The sequence below is a fragment of the Dendropsophus ebraccatus genome, chromosome 2, assembly GCF_027789765.1.
Source record: "Dendropsophus ebraccatus isolate aDenEbr1 chromosome 2, aDenEbr1.pat, whole genome shotgun sequence".
NCBI lineage: Eukaryota > Metazoa > Chordata > Amphibia > Anura > Hylidae > Dendropsophus > Dendropsophus ebraccatus.
Genome location: NC_091455.1, coordinates 11,890,594 through 11,908,452, shown reverse-complemented (window position 1 = coordinate 11,908,452; position 17,859 = coordinate 11,890,594). Strand labels below are relative to the sequence as shown.

The window sequence follows — 17,859 nt, the reverse complement described above, 5'->3', positions numbered from 1 at the left end:
CCTAAGCTGCTGCTGCTGCTACAGAACAAACAGCATTAATCCAGGCTTCCTGCGGGAGGAAAGGCTGATGTGCGCTCAGCTTGGCTGCAGCCGCGGGACTGGAAGCGCAGCCAATTACTGAATGGTTTTAGCATTGCACAAGCTGAGGAGGGAGGCTGAGATACAGGAAGAGCGGGGAGAGCTCATAAATAATCAGCAGCAACGGCCGTGCCCCAGGTATCCGCAGAGCGGCTGCTCATCGGGGAAATGGATGCTTCATGATTCCCCAGACCTGAGTCACAGCGGACATGGGGGGTGACGTGCTCTGAGGAGGGAGGCAGGTAGAGGCGTTCCCTAACCTGCAGCAAAACTACAAATCCCATCATGCCCCAACAGTCTCCTGCACTAATAGTATAGTGAAAGCCGTGGTTCTGCAGGTCGGGAGAGACAGTGCTAGGAGGGGATGAGTGCCGGGACCCTGCCCACAGGAATGCACCGGGAAAACACATGACACACACCTGTACTGCTATGCAGATGGGGACATTTGAGGGGGTCACCAATATTATAATATAGTAGGTCGACTACGATAATCAAAAGGAGGAAAAGACATCTATAAACATCCAGTGCAGGACTCATACACATGGGGGCAGTGTTATACTACTTACATTCTTGTATATAGAAGCAGTATTATAGTAGTTATATCCCTGTATATAGGAGCAGTATTATAGTAGTTATATTCTTGTATATACTGTAGGAGGCAGTATTATAGTAGTATATTCCTGTATATAGGAGCAGTATTATAGTAGTTATATCCCTGTATATAGGAGCAGTATTATAGTAGTTATATCCCTGTATATAGGAGCAGTATTATAGTAGTTATATCCCTGTATATAGGAGCAGTATTATAGTAGTTATATTCTTGTATATAGGGGGCAGTATTATAGTAGTTATATTCCTGTATATAGGGAGCAGTATTATAGTAGTTATATTCTTGTATATAGGGGCAGTATTATAGTAGTTATATTCCTGTATATAGGTGCAGTATTATAGTAGTTATATTCCTGTATATAGGGAGTAGTATTATAGTAGTTATATTCCTGTATATAGGAGCAGTATTATAGTAGTTATATTCTTGTACATAGGAGCAGTATTATAGTAGTTATATTCCTGTATATAGGCGCAGTATTATAGTAGTTATATTCCTGTATATAGGGGGCAGTATTATAGTAGTTATATTCCTGTATATAGGGAGCAGTATTATAGTAGTTATATTCCTGTATATAGGGAGCAGTATTATAGTAGTTATATCCCTGTATATAGGAACAGTATTATAGTAGTTATATTCCTGTATATAGGAGCAGTATTATAGTAGTTATATTCCTGTATATAGGAGCAGTATTATAGTAGTTATATTCTTGTATATAGGAGCAGTATTATAGTAGTTATATTTTTGTATATAGGAGCAGTATTATAGTAGTTATATTCCTGTATATAGGAGCAGTATTATAGTAGTTATATTCTTGTATATAGGAGGTGGTATTATAGTAGTTATATTCCTGTATATAGGAGCAGTATTATAGTAGTTATATTCTTGTATATAGGAGGTGGTATTATAGTAGTTATATTCCTGTATATAGGAGCAGTATTATAGTAGTTATATTCCTGTATATAGGGGGCAGTATTATAGTAGTTATATCCCTGTATATAGGAGCAGTATTATAGTAGTTATATTCCTGTATATAGGGGGCAGTATTATAGTAGTATATTCCTGTATATAGAAGCAGTATTATAGTAGTTATATTCCTGTATATAGGAGCAGTATTATAGTGGTTTATATTCCTGTATATAGGAGCAGTATTATAGTAGTTATATTCTTGTATATAGGGGCAGTATTATAGTAGTTATATTCCTGTATATAGGAGCAGTATTATAGTAGTTATATTCTTGTATATAGGGGCAGTATTATAGTAGTTATATTCTTGTACTTCAATTGATTTCTGTTTTGGCATACAGATTATCCTCTCAGATAAGTATGGTTTGACATTTTATACATATAGTATTTGTAGCATAGTAACCTGCAGTGAGCGGGTGAGTCCGGGGAGGGTTGGGGGAAGCCGGGGGGGGGGGGGCTTGGGGTTTGCCAGGGGGTGGTTCCCGGGTGATCCGGCTGATCGTCTGGGCAGCCCATAGGATATGGCGGTGGTCTGCAGCCACCGCTCCTATTACACTATTACACAGAGCGGCGGCAACCGATCGGTGCTATGAGTGGTTTGTCTTTCAACATGTTGAAAGACAAACTACTTCAACAATCAGCCGGCATGAACGATGTCGGCTGATCGTTGCCTCATACTCCACGGGACGATAATCGTTCTGTGGAATAGGGCCTTTAGTGTAAGTTCTAAACTACCCATTGGTGAGGGTGCAGGGTGTCTAGTGGATAGGCTGTCAATGTCTTTTTTTTTTTTTTTTAACCTGTGAAACCTCTAAGATTTCATATGATGTGTTATACATGCCAGAAAGGTAACAAAACAAAGAAACTGAGGAGTCCTCATGAATAGTGACCACCACGTACCAGGAATCGCTCTTCCTTCTCCAGCCAGCGCTGGTCTTCTTCCATCTCCTGCTGTTGTCTTATTAGATGTTCTTCCATTAAATGTGTAGGTAGAACCTGCCCCAAACATCTCATGTCCAAAGGTCCCGAGTCCTGTGTGCACGAGAGGCAACTACATTACCATATTGTATGATACATTACATACATTATCCTTAGGCATCTTATTTTATCAGGATCCCATAGGAACACAAAAGTAATGTTTTACGTTTTGCAGTATTAACACTCTGGTTGCATCTAGATAACCCCTTCCATACAGTCTATTAGGGTGGGGGAGACGTTCCAGACACCCCTTTATTGGCACGGGCATACATCATATGGACGTTTATTAAACGATGCAGGAGGTTATGGTAGGGGCCCCTGCAGCATCACAGAGAGGAGCCCGCATCTTAATGTGTTCTCTGTAATAAAGAGGCAAATAGAAGCACAAAAGATCTACGAACCTCCATATTAGCCGGCCACATGCTGATGTCTTGCGTCCGATGGTTCCAAGAGTCGTGATGGTCCAAGACTGTGGCCTGGCCGGGGTAGATGTTTCCAGCCATAGACGGGATTCTGTGGGTAACAGGATAACCAGACACCTATGGGAAGAAACCATTTGTGTTATATCTAGAGGTGCAGCCACGTCTCCTATTCTAGTCACACCCAGAGCTGCACTCTGAATTCTGTGGTCTCTATCTGACCCCTCCATGCTGGTTCAGGATTATGCAGACAATGGTGTGCTGTAATACGGGAAATGCAAATCAATGATCACCAACCTGTGATCACCAACACCCGGCACCCCCGCCACCTCCATTCACTGTGTAGCAGTGGTGATGTATAACAATAGCTTGGCTCCAGCTTAAGTGAATGGCAGATTAGCTGCAGTTACCAGGCCCGGCCACTACACGATAAATAGAGCCACTGGCTTCCGGCCACCGTTCACTGTGTAGTACAGGCACCCTACAGCTGATCGGCAGGGGTGCCAGCATTCAGTGACTGATGACCTATCTTATGGGTAGGTCATCAGCCTGGAAAACCCTGTTAACCCCTTGGACAGCCTTTGGATGTGACAGGAGACATGACACAACACAAGATCCATACAACCAAGTCATTCCAGTTTACTACACAGCATGACTAAGAGGATGATGAGGATGATTGTGACCTCTTCATGTGTCCCCCTTACATAACCCGGCAGCTTCCTCCCTCCCCCCGCTCAGACACACACACAGATCAGAGAGGTTCCTCTCTCATGTTACACGCGTGTTCTGGCTCGCCTGACCTGCTAATAGGGTCTAACCCACATACCTCCATGTACAATCCCAGTTCCCACCAGTAAATATTTCCAGCCTGTGGCATAAAATGACGCACCCCGACCATGCAACAGAATAGGAATCTCCTCGTAACCAGCGGAATGTGGCAATGAGGCATTAAAGGGGAAGGATTACCCATTCCCATAGGTCAGGGTGAGCTAGCGGCTCTTGGGCTCTACAGGCATGATGGGAGTTGTAGTTTTGCAATAGTTGGAGGGCCAAGGTTCCCTACCCCTGCCTTAGGTTCTATTAGCGCACTGGCTGCTGTTAGGGCATGTTGGGAGTTGTAGTTTTGCAACAGTGTGAGGTTGTATACCACTGACATAAACAGAGAATTTTTTTGGACATGTATTCTAGGGGAGTTGTACTACTGTACTAACTAGGGGAAGATGTGGGGGAAGCGCCACTTCTGGCCATGAGCCATGCCTGGTATTGCAGCTCAGCCCTATTCACACTGGACAAGCGTTTAATCCTATATAACCTTTTAGTTGGCCATACAGCTTTAATACAAGTTGGCCTATAACTAAACATCCTGATCTCCCCTATATACCTGTATGATTCGCTCAATGGGCACTTGTATTCAGTGGGGAGGGAAGAAAAAGGCGCTGCCAGACACCTCTACAGAAGGATTGGGTGCTGAAATTCACTATGTCCAATCCTTGTCCTCCATTATCCGGAGGGATTCAGGAAGCCCCCCCATACATATTAGACCGGTCCTCACAAAATCGTCCGGTTTGTTGAGCTCTCACTAATATGTACGGGGAATTGCAGTTATAGAATGGCTGGAGGTCCTGACTTTGACACCTGCCCCATAGTCCCAGATTACAGAACCTACATTACCTGGTAGTGGTTCGGCTGCACCATGTGCTGGGGACTGGGGAAGAAACCTTCGCTGGACCTCGGGCTCGGATATCCAGGTCTGCTGGGCTGCAATTCAGGAATAGAGAAGAATGAGCAGAGGTTACGCTGTAACCGGACACATGCGGCTGACATGTGGGGGAGGCATCAGATCAGCAGCTGTCACCAATGTCAACCAGAGCGGAGGGTGCCGAGACAGGTGCACCGACCGCAGGCGGGAACCACAACGATGACCCCTAACCTCTATAATGTATTCAAGTCAATAAACAGTTCGGCCTTCCCTCCCCCGTCATACAGCTGTGAATGCGGCTCAGTAGCACCTTACAATGTGCGCTCTGTTTCTGCTCTCTGAGACACAACTGCTTATTAATAATCGCTCTCGGGAAAGGTTAATTGAAGGCGATGTCCCCTTTAAGGAGACCCCATAGTGATCCGAACAACATGAAGGTTACTGGGGAGATGCAGGCAGCAGCAGCTAAAGGGGTAATGGGGTACTGCAAGGCAGCCCAGAAATATAGGTTAATAGAGCAGAAGGGGCCGACTGGGGTCTATATGTCTACTGTACAGATGCACATATATACTAGATGCAGCCTATCCCTGGCACACTGCCTGCACATACAGTATATACTATATGCAGCCTATCCCTGGCACACTGCCTGCACATATATATACTAGACGCAGCCTATCCCTGGCACACTGCCTGCACATATATACTAGACACAGCCTATCCCTGGCACACGGCCTGCACATATATACTAGACACAGCCTATCCCTGGCACACGGCCTGCACATATATACTAGACGCAGCCTATCCCTGGCACACGGCCTGCACATATATACTAGACGCAGCCTATCCCTGGCACACGGCCTGCACATATATACTAGACACAGCCTATCCCTGGCACATGGCCTGCACATATATACTAGACACAGCCTATCCCTGGCACATGGCCTGCACATATATACTAGACGCAGCCTATCCCTGGCACACGGCCTGCACATATATACTAGACACAGCCTATCCCTGGCACACTGCCTGCACATATATATATATATATATATATATATATATATATATACTAGACACAGCCTATCCCTGGCACACGGCCTGCACATATATACTAGACACAGCCTGGCACACTGCCTGTACACATATACAGTATATACTAGATGCAGCCTATCCCTGGCACACTGCCTGCACACATATGTATGTATGTATGTATATTATATATATATATATATATATATATATATATATATATATATATATATATATATATACACACACACACACTAGATGCAGCCTATCCCTGCTGTGCTGCGTGTTGTACTGACCCCGCCTCCTTCCCGTTGTGTAAACATTTTTTTTTATCATCATAAAACTTTAAATGTTCCTATTGTTCCTGCACTGATGAGACCCTGGAAGCCATAACTGCTCCTAACACCAGGACAGCGGCTTCCTGAGAGGAAACTCTGCAGCCGATAGACGCGCTATGAATACATGCAAAACACAAAAATATATGTAAAAACTTCAGGGAAGTCCTAAGAAACCAAGTGCATCCAGGGAAGCTGCAAACACTGAGAACTGCTCAAATAGCAAAGATGCAAGCGGATGGTGTGAGTACCGAGAAGAGGGAGCCAGGAGTACATAGCAACAACTATAGGTGCTATATACCAGGGGGGGGTCAAACTCAGGCGCTCCAACTATTGCAAAACTTTAAATCCCATCATGCCTGGAGAGCCAAAGCTTTACCTATCCAGGCATCATGGGAATTGTAGTTTTGCAACAGCTGGAGGGCCCGAGTTTGACACCTGTGCTATACACTGTGAATGTGTCTGCAATACATATCAGAGTGGTCTGTAGCCACTACAACTCTCAACAGACCCTGTTACAGAATGCTGGGAGTTGCAGTTGCCCCATGTATTATAGGATCCTTATTCAATATATTCAAAATCTCTGCTTGCTGTAAGTAAATAGAAGCCTGGACTATAGAAAGTGCAATTTTCTGCATGTGGCCTACTCCATCAAATCCGGGGCACAATAGGATTTAAAGGGGAGCTCCATTTCAGCAAATTATTGTTCTTATCAATTCCGTGGCTCCTGTTTTTCAATACTGCTGCTTACTGTCACTGAAAACTCCTAATCTATACTAGTTATGTGATAGACACCTGCATATCCCATCACATGAACAGGACAGACTTTTGTCCCCTGGCAGAAAACAATCAAGAATACCGTTTAATGACAGCAAGCAGAGATCTAGGAGACGTGACAAATGTGCTGGAAATGGAATGCCCCTTTAAGTCTCCTCATAGGCTTCCTGCATGTCCCTATTAACAGAAACAGGGACTAGAAGACAGTACCCTCAAAATGCCTATTCAGAGGATGGGGGTGATGCAGGGGTAGGGAACCTAGGTTCTCCAGCTGTTGCAAAACTACAACTCCCATCATGTCCAGGTATAACGGGAGTTGTAGTTCTGTGACAGCTGGAGAGCCAAGGTTCCCTACACCTGCGCTATGGGCATCCCTCTAAGATGCCAGTACTTAAAGGGACAGTGTCCACAAATACATCTGAGTCTTCAAACTCCAGATAAGAAGCTTCCAAGTTGAACTGGAACAGACAAGTCCATATATGAACGTAACGGAAGAAAGTATGTGCCCCCCTGATAAGAGACTGACCTTTGGTGGAGCTTCATCAGAGCCCCCCGAATCCCACGACACGGTCACCTGCCGCCTGGACTCCATCCTCATCCGCTCCTCTTGCTGCAGTTTTTCTTCCTCCAGTATCGTACTGTAAAATACAAGACGACAGAGGACGGTGGATGAGCGGGCAGCGAGAGGCACAGAGGACGACGTATGGCATGGGGAATGTCAGCTGTCACAGCACAGAGGAAGCCCCCTCCCCCCCGACTAATGCTCCTCCATCTGAGCTGCGGCTTCTCAGGACTATCTGTGCAAGACAAGAATATTACAGCAGGGACGGAAACATAAACATCCTATAAGAATGCAAGAAGTATGTCAGTATAGCGGGTGAAGAATTCTGGGCACAGCAGAGTAGTAAAGGAGGGGCTGGGGGCAGAAGAGGAGGAAGTGGTGCAGCAGAGCAGTAAAGGAGGTGCTGGGGGCAGAAGAGGAGGAAGTGGTGCATCAGAGCAGTAAAGGAGGTGCTGGGGGCAGAAGTGCTGGATGCAGCAGAGCAGTAGAGGTGGTGCTGGGGGCAGAAGAGGAGGAAGTGGTGAAGGAGAGCAGTAAAGGAGGTGCTGGGGGAAGAAGTGTCGGGCGCAGCAGAGCAGTAGAGGAGGTGCTGGGGGAAGAAGTGGCTGGCGCAGCAGAGCAGTAGAGGAGGTGCTGGGGGCAGAAGTGCCTGGCGCAGCAGAGCAGTAGAGGAGGTGCTGGGGAAGAAGTGCCTGGCGCAGCAGAGCAGTAGAGGAGGTGCTGGGGGCAGAAGTGCCTGGCGCAGCAGAGCAGTAAAGGAGGTGCTGGGGGCAGAAGAGGAGGAAGTGGTGAAGGAGAGCAGTAAAGAAGGTGCTGAGGACAGAAGTGCCTGGCGCAGCAGAGCAGTAAAGGAGGTGCTGGGGGCAGAAGTGCCTGGCGCAGCAGAGCAGTAAAGGAGGTGCTGTGGGCAGAAGTGCCTGGCGCAGCAGAGCAGTAGAGGAGATGCTGTGGGCAGAAGTGCCTGGCGCAGCAGAGCAGTAGAAAAGAGGCAGAAGAAGAGGTGGTGCAGCAGAGCAGTAAAGGTGTTGCTGGGGGTAGAAATTCAGGGCGCAGCAGAGCAGTAAAGGAGGTGCTGGGGGCAGAAGAGGAGGAAGTGGTGAAGGAGAGCAGTAAAGGAGGTGCTGAGGACAGAAGTGCCTGGCGCAGTAGAGCAGTAAAGGAGGTGCTGGGGGCAGAAGTGCCTGGCGCAGCAGAGCAGTAAAGGTGGTGCTGGGGGCAGAAGTGTCGGGCGCAGCAGAGCAGTAAAGGAGGTGCTGGGGGCAGAAGTGCCTGGCGCAGCAGAGCAGTAAAGGAGGTGCTGGGGGCAGAAGTGCCTGGCGCAGCAGAGCAGTAAAGGAGGTGCTGGGGGCAGAAGTGCCTGGCACAGCAGAGCAGTAAAGGAGGTGCTGGGGGCAGAAGTGCCTGGCGCAGCAGAGCAGTAGAGGAGATGCTGGGGGCAGAAGTGCCTGGCGCAGCAGAGCAGTAGAGGAGAGGCTGGGGGCAGAAGTGCCTGGCGCAGCAGAGCAGTAGAGGAGAGGCTGGGGGCAGAAGTGCCTGGCGCAGCAGAGCAGTAGAAAAGAGGCAGAAGAAGAGGTGGTGCAGCAGAGCAGTAAAGGTGTTGCTGGGGGTAGAAATTCAGGGCACAGAAGAGCAGTACAGGAGGTGCTGGGGGCAGAAGTGTCAGGCACAGCAGAGCAGTAAAGGAGGTGCTGGGGGCAGAAGTGACGGGTACAGCAGAGGTGGTGGTGGGGGCAGAAGAGGAGGTGGTGCAGCAGAGCAGTAAAGGAGGTGCTGGAGGCAGAAGAGGAGGTGGTGCAGCAGAGAAGTAAAGGAGGTGCTGGGGGCAGAAGAAGAGGTGGTGCAGCAGCAGAGAAGTAAAGGAGGTGCTGGGGGCAGAAGAAGAGGTGGTGCAGCAGCAGAGAAGTAAAGGAGGTGCTGGGAGCAGAAGAAGAGGTGGTGCAGCAGAGAAGTAAAGGAGGTGCTGGGGGCAGAAGAGTAGGTGGTGCAGCAGAGAAGTAAAGGAGGTGCTGGGGGCAGAAGTGCCATGCACAGCAGAGCAGTACAGGAGGTGCTGGGGGCAGAAGAAGAGGTGGTGCAGCACAGCAGTAAAGGAGGTGCTGGGGCAGAAGAGGAGGTGGTGCAGCAGAGCAGTAAAGGAGGTGCTGGAGGGCAGAAGAGGAGGTGGTGCAGCAGCAGAGCAGTACAGGAGGTGCTGGGGGCAGAAGTGCCGGGCGCAGCAGAGCAGTAAAGGAGGTGCTGGAGGGCAGAAGAGGAGGTGGTGCAGCAGCAGAGCAGTACAGGAGGTGCTGGGGGCAGAAGTGCCGGGCGCAGCAGAGCAGTAAAGGAGGTGCTGGGGGCAGAAGTTCCGGGCGCAGCAGAGCAGTAAAGGAGGTGCTGGGGGCAGAAGTGCCATGTACAGCAGAGCAGTACAGGAGGTGCTGGGGGCAGAAGAAGAGGTGGTGCAGCACAGCAGTAAAGGAGGTGCTGGGGCAGAAGAGGAGGTGGTGCAGCAGAGCAGAACAGGAGGTGCTGGGGGCAGAAGTGCCGGGCGCAGCAGAGCAGTAAAGGAGGTGCTGGGGGCAGAAGTTCTGGGCGCAGCAGAGCAGTAAAGGAGGTGCTGGGGGCAGAAGAGGAGGTGGTGCAGCAGCAGAGCAGTAAAGGAGGTGCTTGGGGCAGAAGTGTCGGGAGCAGCAGAGCAGTAAAGAAGGTGCTGGGGTAGAAGAAAAGATGGTGCAGCAGAACAAAAAAGTGCCAGGCACAGCAGATCAGGGGGTGACATTCACAGAAGTAAAATCACGAGAAACAGAAATGAGTAGACAACTGGGTAAAGCAGGGCAGACCAGAGGGGGCACGGGCGCCAGGAACGGCCAAGCACACTGGAGCTCATCACTTGAGAAGGCATCCACATAAATACAATATAACAGTTACGGGGCCTTCAGACAGGGCATAGCATGTGATAACTGTGCAAGCTGTAGTTTTACATAGGACTGCAACTGAATTCAAAACCGTACAGCCCCAAAGAGTAAAGGGACAAATTCAGCTCTGCTACATCTGCATAAGACCGATGCAAAAGAGCGGTAACCGCGCTTCCATGACTTACCCGGCTAACGTGACAATCTGCAACTGATCTCCGTCTGGCGGCTGCCGCCTCCCAGCTCTGCTATGTGGATTGTTAATGTTGGACGGCAGCCATCCGTCCAGGCACTTCAGAAGAGAACCTGGAATCTCTCTGGTGACTTGAAAGCTCCTGCATGTTCTCTCCGGGCCAACAGACCCCCGCGGATGGGGCACGGCCTCGCCCCGTCACTGCACTCTGAGCCCCCTCTACATGACACCACTAATCCCCCCACTAGTGAATCACATTTTCCCACATTACTCATGTGGACGCAGGGACGGCAGCACTCTCACTTCCTATGCAGAAAGGCTTCTATCCTGTCAGGAGAAGTATCCAACCTGCGAGAGGGGAGACAGACACGCGGCTGCTGCTCCGCAGACATAACACCGCCGGCTGCACAAAGTCCTTTACAAAACTCTGCAACTTTCTATTATGTTGGCAGTATTCCTTTATTTCAGATCTGTGTTTGCTGTCAGTGAATGGAAACCAAAAAATAAATGTATTCATGTCCTAACCTAATACTTATAACAGCTGAGAATTTGCTACAATTGTATCCACTCCTGCGAATCGCAAACAGATTGGATTCCAGACGGATACATTTATATCTGCACTGATACATTGTAGCAAACTACGAGGACAGGAGAGATGGGAATGTTTACACTGGAGACGTCTCAGCTGGAGAATTATTACATCTGTGCATATAGAGATGAAGCTTTCCTTTCACTGACAGCAAGAAGATATCCTGAACATGACAGGGTGCACATCCCTGGAGAAGATGGTGAGGGACATAGTGGCATAGTCTGGATTATTAGAATGGATGATGATGGATTATTGGAATGGATGATGATGGATCAGATAGTCTGGATTACTGGAATGGATGATGATGATGATGAATTATTGGATATTCTGGATTACAGGAATGAATGATAATGGATTATCAGATAGTCTGGATTATTAGAAAAGATGATGGATTGTCTGGATTATTGGATGAGATAGCCTTCAGGAGGACCAGAAGCCCAGAATACGCTGTCTCTCCACGGTCCGTCTTCTTCCGGCGGAATGTCCACCGATCAGGCATATGAGACAAGTGCGGCCCCCTCCCCCACACCATATAAATAGCGGCTGAGGACGGGGGACCCGGAGACATGGGAGAGGGCTGGCCTCTCGTATCCAGCTGCTGAATAACAGGACCCGGGGCCAAGGAGTCACATTGTGACATTTTCCCAAACGCTGTATTTTTAGCTACAGACAGGACTCGCTTTATGACTGCTTACTGGCAAAAAGATGCAGGAAAATGACGGCAAAGGGCCGGAGCCCCCATAACGTCATCCCCCCAACCAGGGAAACACCTACTCACTCTGAGGACTAAACAAGCTAAGAAACCAAGGAGGTCCCCGAGTCATTCACACATCAGTGGGGGAGGAAGACGTCCTTCATCTGTCCTGTCCAATGACCCCCACCATATAGTCACTACATGCACCCCAAATCAGTACTGACCCCACCATATAGTCACTATATAGCCCAAATCAGGGCTAACCCCCATATAGTCACTCTATACACCCTAAAACTGTGCTGATCCCACCAGTCACTCTATACACCTAAAAACTGTGCTGACCCCCACCATATAGTCACTATATACACCCCAAATCAGTGCTGACCCCCATATAGTCACTATATACACCCTAGAACTTTGCTGAACCCCGCTATAGTCACTCTATACACCCCAAATAAGTGCTAAACCCGCCATATAGTCACCATATACACCACAAATCACTGCTGAACCCGCCATATAGTCACCGTATACACCCCAAATCACTGCTGAACCCGCCATATAGTTACTCTATACACCCAAAATTACCGTGAACCCCATATAGTCACTCTATACACCCAAAAACTGTGCTGAAAATAAACAACACAAATGTTTCAATGCTGCCATTATATGCAGTAGAAATATCGCCATATTGTAAATTTCACCACATAATATTCTGTTTAGGAAATGCTGTTGTATTAGGATGAATAAAAGTTGACAAGGCTAAAGAATTGTCGCCATAGACTGACGAACAGATGTCGCCATACAGTGCTGAATAAATGCTGCTAAATTGTGATTATTCCCATCATAGACCATTCAATTATTGGCCCATAAGATACTTCAGCCTCATTTGCTAAACCCCCCTGGACCTTTGGCATGCACCACCAGTGTACTATGGGAGTCAAGTGTTCTGAACTATCAGACTGTCATGGTGAACCCAGTCCCCCAGATCACCGATCATCATTCTGATCATCTCCCAGTCTACTGATCTCCTGCTTATCAGAATAAAAGGAGCTAAAGTGTAAAGCACAGGGGACGACACCCAGAGGTGGATACCAGACCATTATAGCTGCTGGAGTCACCAATCACAGCCGTATATAGATGGAGCAGCCAAAACCAAAGCTTTCACAATGGAGGAGACGCTGTGGATTTCAGGATGTTTCGATACCACATCCTCCCAGCATCACCTGAACACCACCGCTCCCTCCAAATATCCGTAGGACAAAAATCTCTGTAGAGACTTAGAGAAGTCCGGCCAAAATTATTTTTTGATATGTTATTACTCATGGAAAGTTATACAAATTTCTAATGTACATTAATTATGGGAAATGCACATATAGGGCTATTTCCCTTAATTTAGTAGATCATGGAGTGTTAGAACTCTTTCAGAAACAGTGACGTCACGACGAAGGGTGTAATTCCTATGGAGTGTCCAGCAGGGGGCGCTCTATATGTAGAAGTCTATGGGACTTTATTGTGTCTATGGATGTCTATGTAAACTAATGTAATGTTATGTACAGTGTGCTTTATTGAATGAATACATTTATGGAATACTTTGGGGAGCAAGTGTCCCTGCTCCCCAAAGTATTGCATAAATTTATTCAATCAGTACATTTGCAGGGCACCGAGCAGGGAAGGAGAGATGTGCCTGTGCATCTACCTCCCCCCTCCCTCCCTGCTCGGTGCTGCCGCCGCCACATGTACGCAGCACTATTCCCCCATAATCATAGTATGAGCAGATGATGGGGGAATAGTACCAGGGCCGATCTCCATCATTGGTACGCCCGCCGATCCGCCGCACTGAACTATATACACTGAACTACTACTTCCATCACCTGCTCATAGTATGAGCAGGTGATAGGAGTAGTAGCTGGGTTATGCCTATCACTTGCCTGCCGCCGGGCGCAGGGGGAGCCGCTCATCACATAGGAGCCATCATGCCCTCCTTCTTCCAGGCAAACTTTCCCCTATCCTGGCTGACTCCCCGCCTGGCCGCCGCTCTCATACCGCCTCCCGGTGCTTCCTGGTGTCCCTGGCCGGCACGTGTGGGAGAGGACGATCAGTGCAGACACCAGGAAGCACCGGGCCAGGCGGGGAGTCAGTCGTGATAGGGGGAAGTTTGCCCGGAAGAAGGAGGAAGGGGGAGCAGCTCCCCCTGCGCCCGGCGGCAGGCAAGTGATAGGCATAACCCAGATACTATTCCTATCACCTGCTCATACTATGAGCAGGTGATGGGAGTAGTAGTTCAGTGTATATAGTTCAGTGCGGCGGATCGGCGGGTGTACCAATGATGGAGATCGGCCCTGGTACTATTCCCCCATCATTTTCTCATACTATGAGCAGATGATGGGGGAATAGTACCGCGTAAATGTGGCGGCGGCAGCACCGAGCAGGGAGGGAGGGGGGAGGTAGATGCACAGGCACATCTCAAATTTTTGGCCGGACTTCTCCTTTAATAAGCGGCCGTATGTAGAACGTGTCAGTATTGTAGGATGTCGGCTGTGGCCTCTGAGGACGGGCAATGAGTTTATCCGCAGACCGGAATGGCTGTACTGATAGGACACCGAACAAGTGGATACTGAGGCGAGATCCTTACAAGAGGCCTCATTCATGGAAGCCCCGGAGTCAGACGAGAGCACAAGAAGCTCATTGATCTCAGGGACACGAGAGCATGTGGAGATGAGCTCAGTCACGGGTTTTGCTTCTATTTGATCAGTCCGGCTGAGAAGTGATTTTAATTTGAGTTAATGAAATAGAAAGGATGAATTTCAGGAGACGCTGCAAGGAATGTACTGTCCCTGATGGATACACCGCCCTTCCCTATACTGTCCCTGATGGATACACCGCCCTTCCCTGTACTGTCCCCGATGGATACACCGCCCTTCCCTGTACTGTCCCCGATGGATACACCGCCCTTCCCTGTACTGTCCCCGATGGATACACCCTTCTGTACCGATGGATACACCGCCCTCCCCTGTACTGTTCCCGATGGATACACCGCCCTCCCCTGTACTGTTCCCAATGGATACACCGCCCTCCCCTGTACTGTCCCTGATGGATACACCCTTCTGTCCCGATGGATACACCGCCCTCCCCTGTACTGTTCCCGATAGATACACCGCCCTCCCCTATACTGTCCCTGATGGATACACCCTTCTGTGCCGATGGATACACCGCCCTCCCCTGTACTGTCCCCGATGGATACCCCCCCCCCCCCTGTCCCGATGGATACACCACCCTCCCCTGTACTGTCCCTAATGGATACACCACCCTCCCCTGTACTGTTCCCGATGGATACACCACCCTCCCCTATACTGTCCTCGATGGATACACCACCCTCCCCTATACTGTCCCCGATGGATACAGCGCCCTCCCCTGTACTGTTCCTGATGGATACACTGTCCTGTCCCCGATGGATACACCGCCCTGCCCCCGATGGATACACCGCCCTGCCCTGTACTGTCCCCGATGGATACAGCGCCCTCCCCTGTACTGTTCCTGATGGATACACTGTCCTGTCCCCGATGGATACACCGCCCTGCCCCCGATGGATACACCGCCCTGCCCTGCCCTGCCCTGTACTGTCCCCGATGGATACAGCACCCTCCCCTGTACTGTTCCAGATGGATACACTGTCCTGTCCCCGATGGATACACCGCCCTCCCCTGTACTGTTCCAGATGGATACACTGTACTGTCCCCGATGGATACACCGCCCTCCCCTGTACTGTCCCTGATGGATACATCGCCCTCCCCTGTACTATCCCCGATGGATACACCGCCCTCCCCTGTACTGTCCCTAATAGATACACCGTTCTGTATTGTACTGTCCCGATGGGTACACTGTACTGTCCCGGATGGATATACCACCCTCCCCTGTACTGTCCCTAATAGACACACCGTTCTGTATTGTACTGTCCTGATGGGTACACTGTACTGTCCCGGATGGATATACCGCCCTCCCCTGTACTGTCCCAAATGGATACACCGCCCTCCCCTGTACTGTCCCCGATGATTTATACACCGTCCTCCCCTGTACTGTCCCCGATGGATACACCACCCTCCCCTGTACTGTCTCGCCCAACCCCCCACCCCCACATACCATGTTGCCTGCCTCGCGACCCCCGACACTGCCCAGCCCGCTCATCCCTCACAGTAACATCCGGCCGTATGATTTATGGCTCGGCTGGTAAATATTTAGCACAGCGAGGAATGGAAGCTGCGAGATGGCAGTATAATTCCATGTGCAGCGGTGGCGGGCGGCGTGTTTACATCTCACTTCCATAGGTGTGAAGGGAATATCTATATAAGGCTACACACGGCTAGCTGGACGTATAACACAGGGTGGGGGGGACGGGAGGTGAAGTACAGCAAGAACCATTATTATTATTACCGCCAGATAATGACACCATGCCAGTGTGACAGACCGCAGAATATAAAGGGTCATCTCTGTAGATGAAAACGTTTGGAAAGATCCTCTTTGCTTCCTTCTCTTGCCTTGTGGTTGGTGAATAGGAACAAATATATTACATACAGAAAACAGATAAACATGGCTTCCTACAGGTCTGTCGTTTGCATAATTTCCCCCCTATTTATGTCAACAGAAGTTACCACAGACTAGGCCGTTCCCGGACGTTATTAACAGGACAGAAGATTTGTGCATCGCAGAGGAGTACAATTTGTTCAAACAAGCAAAACATTATTCCATGTGTCTGTAACGTTATTCGGTGGCCATCCTATTGATGGGATTATAAGCCCAGGGTCTCTCTTACCTTAGTTGTGCTTTGAGCTCTGTAAACCGCGGCCTCCGGCTTGGGTCGTACGCCCAGCACTTTGTCATAAGGCTATAGAGAGTAGGGGGGCAGTTGGGCGGCATGGGAAGGCGCTCGCCGTTCTCTATCCGGCCAATCACATCATTGTTCTTCACGCCCTGGAAAGGCTTCACTCCGTACATTAAGATCTCCCACATACACACACCTGCGAGGACAAGAAGAGAAAGACATGAAATACAGCAGACAGGTGCCGGATTATCAGATATTACAGATCATAGTAAAATAAATATGGTTCCCTCATAAGTGTAGAACAGAAAATACGTTTGCAACAATGGATCAGCCTGTTTAGCTCACAGGATTGCTTAGATGGAACACGACTGTAACAAACCCTCAGCAGTGAGAAGGATTATGTCTGCATCAGGATGTTTATATACGATATTGCAAAAGTTGAAGAACTTTACAAAGGCGGGTCCTGTCAGGCATGCTGGGAGTTGTAGTTTGAGAACAGGTTGCAGAGTGCTATGATAATTAGATGTCATGCCAGGGAACGTCTCACACAGAAGAGACTTTGTCCATAAAAGGCGACTTGTGAACAAGAGAGGGGAGTCCGGCCCCCCAGTAACCGAGTCCTGTCATCTGCTGGCACCGGCCACGTTCATGCCGAGAGGGTGAGAGTTTGTTTTTATAGGGCGATCCGCAATAATTTATCATCCCCATCCGTCCACCCGGAGGAGGAAGACAAATTCATCATCTGGCTCAGTCATAGCCAAACAGAGGTGACAAGGGGAGAGACTACAACCCCTGCTGCCACCAAAATGCAAACCTGCAAGAGCAAACCTCAGCATGCTGGGGGTTGTAGTCTCTCAAAAGGTGGAGACACCCTTGAAGAATAATTTGTAGTGATATGTAATGACTATGTATATACCTTTATATATCCCCTCTTTACCTTGTAGCAAACCCTAATATGTATTAAAGGGGTTATATCTAACCATTGACGTTTATCCTTAAAGGGCAACTCCTGTGATTTTTTTTCTTTCAAATCAACTGGTGTCTGAAAGTTCCAGATATTTGTCATTTACTTCTATTAAAAAATCTGAAATATTCCAGAACTTATCATCTGCTGTATGCCATAGACACAGACATAGATATGTAGCACATACAGCAGATAAGTACTGAAAGACTTGAGATTTTGTAACAGAAGTAAATTACAAATCTCTGGCGCTTTCCGACACCAG

The 17,859-nt window shown here is 48.7% G+C and overlaps 1 protein-coding gene across 10 annotated transcripts in view; it reads right to left on the bottom strand.

Annotated features, from left to right (window-relative positions):
• Positions 1-17,859, bottom strand: part of PTK2 (protein tyrosine kinase 2) — a 168,706-nt gene that overhangs the window by 15,591 nt on the left and 135,256 nt on the right. For all 10 annotated transcript variants that reach the window (XM_069957045.1, XM_069957047.1, XM_069957046.1 and 7 more), the window contains 5 exons: positions 16,625-16,829; positions 7,415-7,526; positions 4,720-4,806; positions 3,031-3,168; positions 2,552-2,683 (listed from right to left, as the gene is read on the bottom strand). In XM_069957045.1, coding sequence (XP_069813146.1) covers positions 2,552-2,683; positions 3,031-3,168; positions 4,720-4,806; positions 7,415-7,526; positions 16,625-16,829 — 674 coding nt within the window. The remainder of the gene's footprint in view (positions 1-2,551; positions 2,684-3,030; positions 3,169-4,719; positions 4,807-7,414; positions 7,527-16,624; positions 16,830-17,859) is intronic.